Source organism: Babylonia areolata, chromosome 16 (assembly GCF_041734735.1).
Source record: "Babylonia areolata isolate BAREFJ2019XMU chromosome 16, ASM4173473v1, whole genome shotgun sequence".
In the NCBI taxonomy this organism is placed as follows: domain Eukaryota; kingdom Metazoa; phylum Mollusca; class Gastropoda; order Neogastropoda; family Buccinidae; genus Babylonia; species Babylonia areolata.
The window spans coordinates 18,180,837-18,198,336 of record NC_134891.1 but is presented as its reverse complement, the minus strand read 5'-3'; the positions used below and the strand labels follow the sequence as shown (position 1 = coordinate 18,198,336).

The 17,500-nt window shown below is 46.9% G+C and overlaps 1 protein-coding gene across 1 annotated transcript in view; it reads left to right on the top strand.

Moving 5' to 3' along the window:
• Positions 1-6,646, top strand: part of LOC143290993 (protocadherin-11 Y-linked-like) — a 15,978-nt gene extending 9,332 nt beyond the window's left edge. The window contains exons 7-11 of the mRNA XM_076600580.1: positions 468-891; positions 1,139-1,333; positions 2,519-2,653; positions 5,970-6,166; positions 6,476-6,646. Coding sequence (XP_076456695.1) covers positions 468-891; positions 1,139-1,333; positions 2,519-2,653; positions 5,970-6,166; positions 6,476-6,646 — 1,122 coding nt within the window. The remainder of the gene's footprint in view (positions 1-467; positions 892-1,138; positions 1,334-2,518; positions 2,654-5,969; positions 6,167-6,475) is intronic.
• The last annotated feature ends 10,854 nt before the right edge of the window (positions 6,647-17,500 follow it).

Genomic DNA, 17,500 nt, shown 5'->3' with positions numbered 1-17,500 from the left:
CCTCCTCTTCCTCCTCCTCTCCCCCTCCTCCTCCTCCTCCTCTCCCCCTCCTCCTCCCCCTCCTCCTTCTCCTCTTTATCATCCTCCTCCCCCTCCTCCTCCCTCCTCCTCCCCCTCTTCCTCCTTCTCCTACCCTCCTCCTCATCTCCCCTCCTCTTCCTCCTCCTCTCCCTCTCCTCCTCCTCCTCCTCTCCCTCGCCCCCCTTCCCCTCCTCCTCCTCCTCCTCCTCCCCTCCTCCTCCCCCTCCTCCTCTCCCCTCCTCCTCCCCCCTCCTCCTCCTCACCCCCTCTTCCTTCATCTCCCCATCCTCCCCCTCCTCCTCCCCCCTCCTCCTCCTCCTCCTAACCTCCTCCTCCTCTTCCTCCTCTTCCTCCACTTCCTCCTTCATCTTATGCACGCCCATTACAAATCGAACCCTCCCCTACCGCGTCAGGTCATTCCTCGTGCAAAACGATGTTTGCCTCAGGCGGGTACTGTCGCTCTGTCCACACTTCGGGATCTTGTCAGGGACCCGGACATCCACGACACTCACACCTTCTCCCTCCTTACCTCCACCCGCATCTTCTCCATCCACCCTGCATCCGCCGTCATCTCATTGGCTGCCGACTATGACGCCAGCGGTGACGTCACGCCAGGCGAGGTCACTTTGAAGGTGATGGTTACCGATTCCGGGCAGCTGTCGTCGACGACGGAAGTGCATGTTGCGTTCGTGAACAAGAACCAGAGACCGCGGTTGGTGAACCTGCCAAGGGAAATCACTGTGCCTGAGGATATGAACAGCGGCGGAGTTATCTACCGTGTGATCGCTGAGGACCCGGATGGGGATGATGTCGTCGTGCGCATGTCTGCCTCGGATGGGAATGGCAAGATCTTCCTTTTTAATGAAACAGGTATAGTGAAGTGTGTGTGTGTGTGTGTGTGTGTGTGTGTGAGTGTGTTGGTTGCTCGCTTGCTTTGTCACAGTTTGCTTATGGGGTGTGTTTATTTTATTTTGTGTGTGTGCAGTGGGTTGCAGGTCTTTCGTTATTCCTTTTCTTTCCCAACCTCCTTACCTTCTCTCGTTCCAAGTTCTCAGCTTCCTTTTCCTTGCTTTAATACTTCCTGCTCGTACATAATCTGTAAATGATTCAATTTCAGATGGAACTCTCCTATTAAGGGAAAGTCAAAACTTCGACTTCGAAACAACGCAACGTTACGTCTTGCGTTTCATCGCTGACGACGGAGTCTTGACGTCAGCACCGTCCACGCTGACGTTACTAGTAGATGACGTCAACGAGGCACCGTACTTCACCAGCGCCGTGTTTTATGTTTCTGCTCCAGAGGGTCACGTGAGTTTGTGGCAACAAAACACTTCGAAAAAGCGGCGAAACGAGTAGAAAAAGAAATATGATTTCTCTGTGTGCATTCTGTATGTAAGTGGAGTGAATTAAGTGTATGGTCGAGATCATAGAAGAATGGTGTCATGTTTCTGTTGAGAGCGAATACGTGCAGTGTGTTCAGTAGCTACTGAAGCAAGCTTGACACTTGACTTGCGAGATTTACGCGTACTAACTTGTTCGTTCGAGGGTTAGATTTCCAAAGCACGCCTTAGGCCTAATTCTGTTAGCCATTTTGACTGTCTTTTGATCCAACGGCTACAGATGTGACAGCTGGTTATGATCACGTGCGCTCCATTTGTATGGTGGGTCCTGTGTGTCCACATAACATGTGTTTTCATTGTTCTCAGACATCTGTTTGTTTTGCTTGTAACTGATACTGACCATTTGCGTGATGGCTGTGTTTAGGAGATGTAAAACCAAGAAGAATTTCTTTCTTAATTCCTTGCTCAAACTCATTTATTCTTCCATTTATTTTTGTCTTCGTTCGTTGGTTTATTCCTTCCTTCCTCTTCCTTTTTCGTTGTGTTTAGGCAGGTACCAAGATTGCGAGCGGAGGACTGACATCGGCGGTCCGGGATCCCGACGGCGACCATCTTTCTTTTCATCTGCTTCCTGTTCCTCTTGCTTCGAGTTTTTCCGTCGATACGGAAAGTGCCGAACTGTCATTCGCTGTTCACTTCGAGTTGAGTCGGGAAACTTCGCCATTGATTGTGAACTTGACACTTTGTGCGACCGATTCAGGTGGACTGACTGCGACTGCTGGAGTGGTTGTGACGATTTATGACATGAATGTCAGACCCAGGTTGCTATATTTACCTGCGAACATTACAGGTCGGTTGAGAGAGAGGGGGGGAAGGGGGGGGGGCGGTCGGGGAGGTTATGTGTTGTGATAGTGGTGGTAGTGTGAGGGGGGAGCGAGGGTGTGTGAGTGTGTGTGCAGGAGGGTTTGTGTGTGTGTGTGTATGTGTGTGTGTGTTTGTGCATGTGTGTGTTCGTTTGTGCGCGCGCGCGCGTGTGTGTGTGTATGTGTGTGTACGCACATTTATTTCCAATCCTTTCATCTGTTAGAAACACATGACTCTTTCTTACTTTTCTTTCTTTCCTTTTTTAATCAGTTCCTTTTTTCCGGTTTGAACAGTTCCGGGAGACACGGAAGAAGGGACGCTACTCTACACAGTGTATGCAGAAGATGGGGATGGCGACCCTTTGGTGTTCCGCTTCACCACTCTGACAGGAGACCGCCGGAGAGAATGGTTTCACATGAACTCTTCAAGTGAGCCAAAATGCATTCTTGTCATGCCTCTGTCTTCGCTGACGCAGGTGTCAGATATGTGTGTGTGCGTGTGTGTGTGTGTGTGTGTGTGTGTGTGTGTGTGACTTTTTTCTCTTTTTTTGCGGACTTCCTCGGATAAACGGATGTGCAGCGCCCTCCTTTGTGCGTGTTCGTATGCAGGGGACCACTCCACGCACGTAAAAGATCTTTGTCAGAGTTTGGTGGGTTCCAGGAAAACCTATGAATGCCCAGCATTTGTATTTGTATTTATATTTCTTTTTATCACAACAGATTTCTCTGTGTGAAATTCGGGCTGCTCTCCCCAGGGAGAGCGCGTCGCTGTTCTTCAGCGCCACCCATATTTTGTATTTTTTCCTGCCTGCAGTTTTATTTGTTTTTCCTATCGAAGTGGATTTTTCTACAGAATTTTGCCAGGAACAACCCTTTGTTGCCGTGGGTTTTTTTACGCGCGCTAAGTGCATGCTGCACACGGGACCTCGGTTTATAGTCTCATCCGAATGAGTAGCGTCCAGACCACCACTCAAGGTCTAGTGGAGGGGGAGAAAATATCGGCGGCTGAGCCGTGATTCGAACCAGCGCGCTCAGATTCTCTCGCTTCCTAGGCGGACGCGTTACCTCTAGGCCATCACACCACATGGCATGCACCAGCCTTGACAAGATTCTTCAGAAAATTGATACTGGTCGTGTAACAAGGAGAAGAAGGGGGAGAGAATAAGAGAGAGGGGTGGAGGGAATAGGGGAGAAAGAGGGAGAGAGGGATGGAGGGAATAGGGGAGAAAGAGGGAGAGACGGATGGAGGGAATAGGGGAGAAAGAGGGAGAGAGGGATGGAGGGAATAGGGGAGAAAGAGGGATGGAGGGAATAGGGGAGAAGGAGGGAGAGAGGGATGGAGGGAATAGGGGAGAAGGAGGGAGAGAGGGATGGAGGGAATAGGGGAGAAGGAGGGAGAGAGGGATGGAGGGAATAGGGGAGAAGGAGGGAGAGAGGGATGGAGGGAATAGGGGAGAAAGAGGGAGAGACGGATGGAGGGAATAGGGGAGAAAGAGGGAGAGACGGATGGAGGGAATAGGGGAGAAAGAGGGAGAGAGGGAGGGAGATCGAGAGTTGGACAGGAGGGGGGGGGGGGCGGCGGTGGAAGGGGGTTAGGGGATGAAGGGGTGAAGACAGACAGACAGAAATACCTTACCGATATTCGAGGTCTACAAAAATTAATGTCAAGGCATCAGTGTCAGGGCCCTTCCTGTTTCCACGCATGCAGCAGAAAAACTATACACACTCTATGAATCCTTTAATCCATGTCAGTTTTCGGTGGGTTGTGAAAACACTTGAATACTGCTCGTCTTGTCTTTCGTTCCCCTAAATTTGATCACGTCTCTCCTCTCCTTCATGCTTTACACTGGCTCCAAGTACAAAAAAGAATTATTTACAAAGTCGTCTGTCTTTGTTTCAAGTCCATTGAGGCTTCTGGCCCACAGTGTTTTTCTGATCTCATTCATCCTTACATACCCTCAAGCCAACTCCGCTCTTCTTCTGACAACCGCCTCCTTTGGACCCCACCCCCACCCCCCACCCTGTTCGAACCAAAACATATGGCCAACACAGTTTTTCATACCAAGCCCCCATTCTTTGGAATCAACTTCCTTAGCCTCTCTATCACTCATCTTCACTGCAGTCTTTCAAATTCAGTCTGAAGACCCACCTCCTGAATAGTTTTCAACAGCTCATCCGTTTCCAGTATGAACTAAAAAGTTATTAGTGAGTGAGGTTGAGAGTTTCAGAATTTGTTGGTTGTATTTCTGATTGTGTACTATTTATGATTATGTGCATGCATGCGTGTGTGCTTGTGTGTGTTGCGAGGGGGGGTGAATATTTTTTTTTATTATGTTTGGTATCTTGCGTTCAACTTTTTCCCTTTTTGATATTTACGTGTATGTTCTATTTGTAAACTTCAAGGGCTTATTTTCAAGATTAGGCTTAAATGCTCATAGTGATAATAATGATGATAGTAATACCAGCATGCGCCAATCACGACAACAATCGTCAGCAACTTGATGCAAATCACACAATAGAAAGAAGAAGAGGAGACAGATGAGAGAACGACCAAACTATTATCAACCGTACACGTCAGGCTTGGTTTTCATCCCGCCCTCACAATAAATAAGTCAAATGTAGGGCTTTTATTTCACTCTCCCACTCCCCCAAATCACATTATTGTGGGAAATGTCCAATGCATGTCAAATATATACAGATGCGTAGACATTTGAACCGATATTAGCTCACAACACACACACACACACACACACACACACACACACACACACACACACACACACACACACACACACACACACACACACACACACACAGCACGACACACACACACACACACATGCACGAACACACACACACACACAACACACACACACACACACACACACACACACACACACATGCACGAACACACACACACACACACACATGCACGAACACACACACACACACACACACACAACACACACACACTAACACACACACACACACATGCACGAACACACACACACACACACACACACATGCACGAACACACACACACACACACACATACACACACACACACGCACACACACACACATGCACGAGCACACACACAGACACACACGCACACACATACACACATACACACACACACACACACATGCACGAACACACACACACACACACACACACACATGCACGAACACACACACACACACACATGCACGAACACACACACACACACACACACACACACACACACACATGCACGAACACACACACACACACACACACACATGCACGAACACACACACACACACACACAACACACACACACACACACACACACACACACACACATGCACGAACACACACACACACACACACACATGCACGAACACACACACACACACACACAACACACACACACACACACACACACACACACACACATGCACGAACACACACACACACACACACACACACACACACACACACACACACACACACACACACACTCATGCACAAACACGAACACACAGACATGCACGAACACACACACACACACACACACACACACACACATACACACACACACACACACACACACACACACACACACACACACACACACACACACACACACACACACACACACACACACACACACACACACACACACACACACACACACACACACACACACACACACACACACACACAGAGCCATAAACAGAGACAGCTATCATGTGTCCTGCAGCTGGAGAAGTCTACCTGGTCAGCAGACCTCCTCTCCACCCACACCACACCACCCACCACCTCCACGTCAGCGTCACAGACGGCCTCCTTAGCTCCCAGGCCGCCATCTTGGCAATCACTGTGGCTGGAAGTGCGGAAGGGACGTCAGTACCTGTCGTGACGTCAGCACCCTACGTCATCAACGTCCGGGAAGATGAGGTAATGGATGCTATCACTTTTGCGCATTTTCGACTGAGCAAACAAGGAACAACAACAACAACAACAACATGCAAAGTTGGCATTGTTGTTTGCGAAGGTTGAGAGTTATTCGGCTGTTGCACAAACCTCTTCCATCTACATGGCCAAAAGAGATGCCATTTCCTGCCGTGACGTCAGCACTCTACGTCATCAATATCCGGGAAGATGAGGTAATGGATATCACATTCGCGCATATGCTATTGAACAGCAATAATAATTTTTTTTTTTTTTTTTAATCCAGTTGGTTCAGTGGTTTGCTAGCGTCAACAGATGATCGGCCGCGGCACATATCACTACCTTCAGCGTCATCAAGCTCATGCTCGGCACGTCATTCCTGCCCTGAGTTCAAGGTTATCTGCTGCGTTTCTCAGCGCCTTTATTGAGCCCCTCAAGGCTCTGCTGGAGCTGTGTCTTCCCAGTCCGGGCTTGACCTCCCAGTGAGAGGTGGGCCGTCCTGCAGTGCGACTCCTGGGGTTTGGGTGTCGGCTCTGCACGAACACTGAGCGGAGCTGGACAGGTTTACTCTGTGAAGATGCGACAGGGCTCGGCCAGGGTCTGTGGTCAGCCTCTCTGACTGCTGCTTGGGGTGTTCTGACTGGTTCTGATGATGACCCGAAGACGGGGATGAGGTGGGAGGCGGTGGATGGTGATTTAGGGGAAACCGGGTATGTGTGTGTGAGAGAGAGAGAGAGAAACAGACACGCATGTTTTATTCAACACAGACCATGAAAGGGTGGTTTAAACAAACATCACAGAGGTAGTGTATTTAGATATGTAAAATAACACAATTCTAACCTGAAAATCAGAAAGACAGTCATTATCTGCATTTAGTCTTATTCACACAGAGTAACAATGAAGGGGAACAAATAAACACACGCTCAACTGCATATTATATTATTTCTAATCTGTAAGGCTTTGTACAAGTCAGTTGCTAGCTGTTTGTTGACGTACTTCCTTGGTGAGAGAGAGAGAGGACCGTGGCGATCATGTGTTTGTGAAACAAAAACATCCGCGACTGATCCTCTCTGTCTCTCTCTCTCTCTCTGTCTCTCTCTCTCTGTCTCTGTCTCTCTCTCTCTCTCTCTCTCTCTCTCTCTCTCTCTCTCTCTCTCTCTCTGTTTTTCCTATAATGTTTAGACGAGCGAAATATGTACTCTTTTTGCATGTTGAATTGCCCCATTGTATCCCCCCTCCACTTTTGTGTTTGGGTCGGTGGCCTTCACAACTGCACCTGTGTCAGTGTCAGTGTCTCTCTCTGATTCCAGTTAGGGTTCGTCATACCGCTACCAGAGGAAATCTTCCGCGAAGAGTCTGCCTCCCTGGACTCTGCATTGTATCAAATCAGCGGCGGAAGCGGCCAGGACTACTTTGAAATCGATGCGGAAAACGGAGATCTGCTCTTCAGCGGAAATGACGAATCGAGCGATCTCCAGCTCCCCGCCACGTTAACCATCAGCGTCACGCTGAAGAGTGACACGGAGCCGCCAGGACGCTGGACAAAGACCGTGGAGGTCCACATCGTGGATGTCAATGACCACGCCCCTGAAGTGACCTCCGACCTCCTCACGTGGTTTGTCAGCAAAAGGAGCGAGCTGGGCACCGTGATTGGCCGCGTGGAAGCACGTGACCTGGACAAGGGAGACAATGCCAGGTTACGGTTCGAGCTCCTTGCTCCTGCTTTGCCTGATCGTACCTTCAAGGTGAGTATCTTGGTCAGTTCACGTTTTAGAGTTAGGGAAAACATAAACCCTCAAGGTCAGGATTAGACTTGTGCAGTTTTCGTTTTAAAGTTAGAGCTAAATAAACTTTCAAAGTGAGGATCTTGTGCAATTTACATTTTAAAGTTAGAGCTAACATAAACCCTCAAGGTCAGGATTACACTTGTGCAGTTTTCGTTTTAAAGTTAAGAGCTAACGTAAACTTTCAAGGTGAGGATCTTTTGCAGTTTTCGTTTTAAAGTTAAGAGCTAACGTAAACTTTCAAGGTGAGGATATTTTGCAGTTTACGTTTTTAAGTTAGAGCTAACATAAACCCTCAAGTCCAGGATCATGTTGCTTATTTATTTGTAGTCTGTTCATCTGAGATGATGATACTAGACAGAAAATGAATGATATCATTATCATAGTTATTACCATTATCATTATTTCTGCTATCAATATTTTGATTATGATTACTCAGAAATCGTCGTTTCTGAAAATCAATGGCAGGGGAAGAATCATTTAACTGAAAAGAGGGCGGTTGAGGTGGAGGGGGTGGGGGGTGGGGGTGGGGGGGGCTAAGGAAGGAAGAAAGAAAGAGAGAGAACAGAATGTGGAAAAGATAGAGTACAAAATGTAAAATGGAGAGGGTGAGTGTCAGTGATTGGAGAGAAAAAAAACCCACAGAATGTGTAGTGTGAAATGGGGAATGGGGGAAGCGGGATAAGGACAGAAAATCCATCAATAAATATTGTATGCAATACGTGGAGTGATGGCCTAGAGGTAACGTGTCCCCATAGGAAGCGAGGGAATCTGAGGGCACTGGTTCAAATTACGGCACAGTCGCCATTATTTTCTCCCCCTCCACTAGACTTTGATTGGTGGTCTGGACGCTAGGTTTGTGAGAAGGTTGGACCCTGTTTTTTTGTTGTTGTTTTTTTTTGTTTGGTTTTTTTTTTAGTTTTTTTATGTGATGTATAAGAAGTTTCAATTTCAGTTTCAGTAACTCAAGGAGGCGTCACTGCGTTCGGACAAATCCATATACGCTACACCACATCTGCCAAGCAGATGCCTGACCAGCACGCTTTTAGAAACTGTCACTGTAAACTGTGTATTGTGCATGGGTCAGTCTGCACGCTTTTAGAAACTGTCACTGTAAACTGTGTGCATGGGTCAGTCTGCACGCTTTTAGAAACTGTCACTGTAATCTGTGTGCATAGGTCAGTCGGCACGCTTTTAGAAACTGTCACTGTAATCTGTGTGCATAGGTCAGTCGGCACGCTTTGAGAAACTGTCACTGTAAACTGTGTGCATGGGTCAGTCTGCACGCTTTGAGAAACTGTCACTGTAAACTGTGTGCATGGGTAAGTCTGCACGCTTTTAGAAACTGTCACTGTAAACTGTGCATTGTGCATGGGTCAGTCTGCACGCTTTGAGAAACTGTCACTGTAAACTGTGTATTGTGCATGGGTCAGTCTGCACGCTTTGAGAACCTGTCACTGTAAACTGTGCATGGGTCAGTCTGCACGCTTTTAGAAACTGTCACTGTAAACTGTGTGCATGGGTCAGTCTGCACGCTTTGAGAAACTGTCACTTTAAACTGTGTATTTTGCATGAGTCATTCTGCACGCTTTGAGAAACTGTCACTGTAAACTGTGTGCATGGGTCAGTCTGCACGCTTTTAGAAACTGTCACTTTAAACTGTGTATTGTGCATGGGTCAGTCGGCACGCTTTTAGAAACTGTCACTTTAAACTGTGTATTGTGCATGGGTCAGTCGGCACGCTTTTAGAAACTGTCACTTTAAACTGTGTATTGTGCATGGGTCAGTCTGCACGCTTTGAGAAACTGTCACTTTAAACTGTGTATTTTGCATGAGTCATTCTGCACGCTTTGAGAAACTGTCACTGTAAACTGTGTGCATGGGTCAGTCTGCACGCTTTGATAACCTGTCACTGTAAACTGTGTATTGTGCATGGGTCAGTCTGCACGCTTTCAGAAAATGTCACTGTAAACTGTGTGCATGGGTCTGCACGCTTTGAGAAACTGTCACTGTAAAATGTGTATTGTGCATGGGTCAGTCTGCACGCTTTGAGAAACTGTCACTGTAAACTGTGTGCATGGGTCAGTCGGCACGCTTTGAGAAACTGTCACTTTAAACTGTGTATTTTGCATGAGTCAGTCTGCACGCTTTGAGAAACTGTCACTTTAAACTGTGTATTGTGCATGGGTCAGTCGGCACGCTTTTAGAAACTGTCACTTTAAACTGTGTATTGTGCATGGGTCAGTCGGCACGCTTTTAGAAACTGTCACTGTAAACTGTGTATTGTGCATGGGTCAGTCTGCACGCTTTGAGAAACTGTCACTGTAAAATGTGTATTGTGCATGGGTCAGTCTGCACGCTTTGAGAAACTGTCACTGTAAACTGTGTGCATGGGTCAGTCGGCACGCTTTGAGAAACTGTCACTTTAAACTGTGTATTTTGCATGAGTCAGTCTGCACGCTTTGAGAAACTGTCACTTTAAACTGTGTATTGTGCATGGGTCAGTCGGCACGCTTTTAGCAACTGTCACTTTAAACTGTGTATTGTGCATGGGTCAGTCGGCACGCTTTTAGAAACTGTCACTGTAAACTGTGCATTGTGCATGGGTCAGTCTGCACGCTTTTAGAAACTGTCACTGTAAACTGTGCATTGTGCATGGGTCAGTCTGCACGCTTTTAGAAACTGTCACTGTAAACTGTGTGCATGAGTCCTTCAGCACGCCTTCAGAAACTGTCACAATTAAAGTGTGTAGTATGCATGGGTCATTCTGCACGTCAGTATTGAGAAACTGTCACAGTAAAGTGTGCAGTGTGCACGCTTTGACGCCTTGAGAAACTGTCACTGTAAACAGTGTGCATGGGTCATTCTGCACGCCTTGAGAAACTGTCACTGTAAACTGTGTGGTGTGCATGAGTCAGTCTGCACGCTTGTGTGCCTCCTTTGACGTGAACGGGGAAACCGTTGTCATTGCTGTGTCCAGATAAGTGCTGAAGGCGAGGTGACGGTGAACAGACCGCTGGACACGCTGACCACCTCTCACACCTCCCTGCAGGTCACCGTGTCAGACTGTGGTCAGCCGCCTCTGTCCACCTCTGTCATCGTCTTCGTCGTTCTTACTTGACTCGGAATGAGAAGAAAAAGACAAGGACCCCAAATGTGTGTCTTGATGCAATTGTACGTTTGTAGTGATTTTTGATGCAGTTGTACGTTTGTAGTGATTTTTGATGTAATTGTACGTTTGTAATGATTTTTTAAAATCTAGAAAATGTAGGACCTCACATGTGTGTGGTGGTGTAATTATACGTTTGTAATGGTTGTATTAATCTAGAAAATGTTCTACCTTAAACGTGTGTGTTGTGATGTAATTGTACGTTCGTAATGATTTTTGATGAAATCGTGCATTTGTAATGATTTTTTTTAATCTAGAAAATGTAGGACATTTATGTGTGTAGTGATTTAATTGTACATTTGTAATGATTTTTTTCGTCTCGAAAATGTTAAACCTTAAACGTGTGTGTTGTGACATTATTTTCAACAGGGAGCAATCTTTTGCAGCTTTGAGATCAGAATCTGCTCCTTTTACTTTCTATTGGTTGGTTGTTACAGTGAGAGACTGTGGCCGTGATTAAAAGTGACAGTTGTGACATGGATTTCACTGAACGGACTGAACACACACACACACACACACACACACACACACACACACACACACACACACACACACACACACACACGCACGCACGCACGCACGCACGCGCGCGCGCGAAAAGCACTTCCTTTTCCAGTGTAAGTCATTTGATGAACTGAGAACAAAATGTGCATTTTTTTAAAATTATCTGTGGCTCGTTGCTGTTTTATTGGCTGATAAGGAATTTATGGTACAGTCATTGGCTAAAATTATTGCTGAGGCACAAGCGTTAAGGCAGAGCTATGCTAATCATGATGGAGTCTCCCGTCGGACCGACGGATGAGTAGGCAGGCAAGCTTATCGGTGTGTGTCCTCATATTGGGAGAAGAGGCCGATTCTGGATGCGCAGCACTTCCCACAGGTGTTGCAAGGGAAAACGTCTCCAGAAGTTGAGCCCTGCTTCCTTCGCTCACGCTTCTCCTTAATGGCCAGAGTTCTCTTGTTTTCAAACGTCTTTATGCCACTAGAGCACAGCATCCTCCAGCGAGAGCGGTCAACGGCATCAGTTTCCCAGGAAGCGATGTCTGTGTCACAGGCTTTGAGGTTTGTCTTCAAGGTGTCCTTGAAGCGCTTGCAGGGTCGTCCAAGTTCGCGGTGGCCTTCCTTCAGCTGGCCATACAAAAGCATCTTCGGGATCCTGCTGTCTGTCATGCGGACAACGTGTCCTGTCCAGCGTAACTGGCACTGGATCAGCAGGTTTTCGATGCTGGGCAGGCCGCTCCTCTCTAGGACCTGGAGGTTGGAGACCCTGTCTTGCCACTTTATGCCGAGGATCTTTCGTAGGCATCTCTGGTGAAACTGCACAAGTTGTTGAATGTGACGGCGACACGTCGTCCATGTTTCACAGCAGTACAACAAGGTGGTCAGCACAACAGCTCTGCAGGTTTTGATTTTGGTTCTGAGCCTGATACCTTTGTTGTTCCACAGTCTGTTGCTGAGTCTGCCAAAGGCGGAGCTGGCCTTGGCGATGCGCAGCGTCACTTCTGCATCAAGGGCTCCGTTGCTGCATAGGGTGCTGCCCAGGTAGCAAAACTTGTCGACTGACTTGATCTCTGTGTCATCGATCTTGATTGTAGGTGGGGATGGGGGAGGGGAGGCACTGGCGTTCTGTGAGCTAGCTGGTTGGTACATGGACTCGGTCTTGCTTAGGCTGGTGGTGAGTCCAAAGCGCCTGCAGCAGGTTGAGAACCTGTCCATAATGAGCTGGATGTCCTCATGGGTGTGTGCAGCAAGCGCGCAGTCATCAGCGAAGAGGAACTCTCTCAACAGTGCCTCAAACACCCTGGACGTGGCGTGGAGTCGCCGCAAGTTGAAAGTTTGCCATCTGTGCGAAACTGGATGTAGATGCCCCGGCCACAGTCTTGGAAGGCGTCAATCAGCATGGCAGAGAAGAGAATGGAGAACAGTGTGGGTGCCAGGACGAAGCCCTGCTTCACTCCATTTACTACAGGGAACGGATCCGAGATGTCAGTATTTTCCTGTACTCTCGCCTGCATGCCATCGTGGAATGATGCAATCAGTTGGATTAGGCTGTCTGGGCAGCCGAACTTTAGGAGGACCTTCCACAGACCACGGCGGTTCACCGTGTCGAAGGCCTTAGTCAGGTCTACAAAGATCACGTGGAGCTCCTTGCTCTGCTCACGGCACTTCTCTTGCATCTGGCGTACGGCAAACACCATGTCACATGTTCCCCTGTCTGAGTGGAAGCCGCACTGTGCTTCAGGGATGACTGTGTTGGAGACATGGTCGACCAGTCTGTTCAGTATGATGCGGGCGAAGATCTTGCCGGCGATGCAGAGGAGAAAGATTCCACGGTGGTTATCGCAGGATGTTTTGTCTCCCTTCCGTTTGTAAATGTGGACAATTAAGCATCCTTGAAATCCTGGGGGACCTCCCCTCTCTCCCAGATAGACTGGAACAGGGCTGTCAGCACCTCGCCTCCATACTTGTAGGTGTCAGCCTGGCTGTTAATCATAGCAATACCCGAAATTACGTGGAAGATAAAATGGATGGTCGAGATTAACTGCAACATTTCATTTTGATATATTTTGTTTTGTTTTGTTCTGTTTTTAAGTACTTTAAAAATGATAGTGTTAGGGTGTGGTATTCAGTGGTAAAACCCTGAAAGTGCTAGAACGAGCAGATTATGTTCTGCTGCACTTTTGTTGTCAAACGAAATAACCTTTTCACCCCCACCCCCACCCCCACCCCCACCCTCCTTCTCAATAGACCCTTACTGGTAATGACAACGAAATGTCAAAGCGTTTCTCTCTCTCTCTCTCTCTCTCTCTCTCTCTCTCTCTGACATTCTGTCACTCTCAAACAGACACGCACACATTTTCTCTCACATGCACACACAGACTCGCGGCACCATCCAATATTACATTATATGCAAAGAGACGTTCCATGAAAGTACGACCATTAAACACTGCGCTTGCAGCATACATGAATGTATGTATGTATGTATCTCTCTCTCTCTCTCTCTCTCTTTCTCTCTCTGTCTCTCTCTCTCTCTCTCTCTCTCTCTCTCTCCCTGTCTGTGTGCCTGTCTCTCTCCAGCCCAACTTTAAAAAAACGACAACAACAAACAAACAAAAAAACAAAAACAAAAAAAACCCACAAATGTATAGAATTCCAGGAGGCGAGGGGGGTGGGGGACGTTTTGGGACGGGTGCTTTGGTGAAGTCAAGAGGAAGCGAAACGGCATGGGGGGTGGGGATCAAGATGGATTCGGTCCATACAGCGATTCGCGCCGTGTCCACCGTGTTTTTGCACGTTATGGAACAGTCTTGACCCAAGGTTACGCACGTGCGCGCTTATTTGCCGTTTTCCTCCTATACGCAATTAACTAACAATCAGCGAAAATGACCGCTGTCGATTAGCAATAAGTACCGAGTGCTCAGGAGCCATAACGAAACACTGCCTGGTCGTTTTGTTCATGACTGTAACCGTGAACAAGGGGTTCTCGACTGATGCGGTATCATATCGTGCTGTGGCGGTGCCGTGTATATATGGACCTCAGGATTGCAGAGACCCGCCCCCCTCCCCCTCCCCCCTGCCCCCTTCCTGCCCGAATCTACTACCTGACACTGACTCCGCGCCCCTCACCTTTTGACCTTTTACTTTCCTAGCCCCATTCGCCGCCATCAGCCCCCACCCCCAGGCCCCCCTCCCCCCCTGCCCATACACCAACCCCTGCCCCCCTTAGAGTAGTATCCCCCACCTCGCCCTTCTGTTTCCCAGCACGCTGTCCGGAAGTGAAAGGTCTCTTCAAAAACCTGAAGCCGTGGTGATGGTAATGGCAGTGTACTGTGTCCGCTTACTACACAATCAGACGCTCATTTTTAACGTACAATGATGTTTCAAATTGATGTACTCCACCCCCCCCCCCACCCCCATTCCCCGGGCCCACCACCAAACATACACCCCTCAAAAAGGGGTTGGGGGGGGGGTAGATAATATTTGACAGGACGTTATTCAATTCTTTTCTCCTTACCAAATTTTAAGCAATTATTTTAAGATGTAAAGAGTTTGTTTAATCATATGTGCAAGGGCCTGATTGTATGAGGACAAAGCAACGAAATTATTCGAATGGTTCTTTGAATTTGTACACTATCAGAAGGTGGTCGATCCGTACAAATATTTCCAGTTCCTGTGATAAAACCTGAGTGAGGAAAGCTGGCTGCGGGCGAGGAGTGGAAGAAACATAATGATGTTCTCTCGTTGTGGATGGGAAGACGAACAGTTAATAATAATGATAATGGTATTTATATAGCGCTGAATCTTGTGCATAGACAAATCAAAGGGCTTTCGCGCACCAGTCATTCTCACGCACGCATAAATCTAAAACTGGAGAAACTGAAGACAAGGAAGAGGCAGGGAAGGGAGGCTATTTTGGGAAGAGGTGGGTTTTAAGGCTAGACTTGAAAGAGCTGAGTGTGGAGACTTGACGAAGCGAAAGAGGAAGTTCATTCCAATTGCAAGGTCCAGAGACAGAGAAAGAACGGCGGCCAACAGTCGAGAGTTTGAATCTGGGTATACGTAAATAGAGTAGATCCGAAGCTGATCGTAGTGAGCGAGATGGAGTGTAGAGGTGAAGGCAGCCACATAACACATAACTTTTTTTTTCCAGAAGAAAGATAATGCTGTTATTTCGTTATACACGGCAGGACGAACATTGGTTACAAGGCACACACAAACGCAAAATTGCAAAAGAAAGATGGTGAAAACAGTAGATGCTACTATCAATGTCCGTGTCCGGGTGTTGTAATTCACGTTCGCATTCCCTTCGATAAGATGAGCACAATTCTCTCTCTCTCTCTCTCTCTCTCTCTCTCTCTCTCTCTCTCTCTCTCTCTCTCTCTCCAAAGCCAGTCTTTTTGGCTTGCTTTTCTTTCTGAACAAAGTCACTGTCTTTCAAACAGTTCCCTGTGGACTTCTGGCACCGGGACCGACAGATCAAACCTGGGTGTGTTTGTGGAAATGGAGCACTAAAGTGTTGACATCAGAGTAATACAACGCCCGGAAGTATCGGTATCAATAGCTCAAGGAGGCGTCACTGCGTTCGGACAAATCCATATACGCTACACCACATCTGCTAAGCAGATGCCTGACCAGCACCGTAACCCAACGCGCTTAAACGTCCGGAAAATGGAGCACAAAAACAAAACCTCCATGTCCCGTGCCTGTTGGCGAGTGTGCATGCTGACCGTGTACAATGTCAGGGCGACTCGGGAAGCTCTCAGATTCGAAAATCCCAGTGCGAACAAGCATCCATTTTCAGTTTCATAAAAAGCCACGCAGATGGGTTGAAAGTAAGGAATGAAAAAAAAAATTGGAAAAAAAAGATTAAAAAAACAAAAACTTGATTCTTTGCCCTTGCGTGACCTTAATCCAAGGTCGAGTTAAACTCTGAAGCGTTTCAGTGTCCCATTTGTTTTTTGTATCCATAGATGCAAAGTGATTAAAACAAATGCGAAGACAAACGCAACTTTCATGGACAGAAATAGAATACGTTTTTTCAGCGTTTTTTCCCACGTTTCGAGAGACTGACATTCAAATAAACTTTTTAGCACGGATGAAAAAATAAACAGTTGATACAAAAGACAGTTGTTTGTTTTTATTGTTGTTTTTTATGGTTTTTTGTTGTTGTTTTGTTTTGTTTTTGTTTGTTTGTTGTTGTTTTTCTTCTCTGAAAATGTCGAAATGACAAAAGTAAATGTATGTAAATGTATCCTTATGGAGATAGAATACATACACAATATGGAGAAACGCAGCATGCACAATTGTTTCATAGTTCAGTCAGACACAAACAAGTCCCGTTATGGCGCTTTTGCAGAAATGCAACTTTGCTTCCTCCACATGAAGAATGGCTACGTCAATTATAACAGTTTTGGGTTTATAGTTGATTGTACGTCGTTGGGTTTTTTTCATATGATGGTTGTCATGAAAACATCCTATGCGATCATATCACAGAATAATTATGTGCTTTGTTTTCTGAGCCATGTCACCTGTGTGTATGTTTGTGTGTCATGGTATGGATTGACTCTTTGTATGGGCAGGTCTAAAATGCCAGGTAATTCCTGTTGCAGTCTTGACCTCGTGCCACAACCACTGGTGTATTTTCGAGTATTGAGTATTCTCCTTGATCAGTTTCATTCAAGTCAGCCAACGGCTTTTTGTTGATTTTATTTCTTTCCGTGTGTCTTCTGAGCAAACTTGTACCAAAGTCATTTGCAAATGAGTAACCTATTTCTGATGTATCCTCATTGTTTATCTCCTTTGGGTAAGTATACAATTATTCCTTCTTGTGTTTGGGATAGTTCGTCCCTTTTAGACCCACTATTTGTTGTTCTGGCAACACAATCC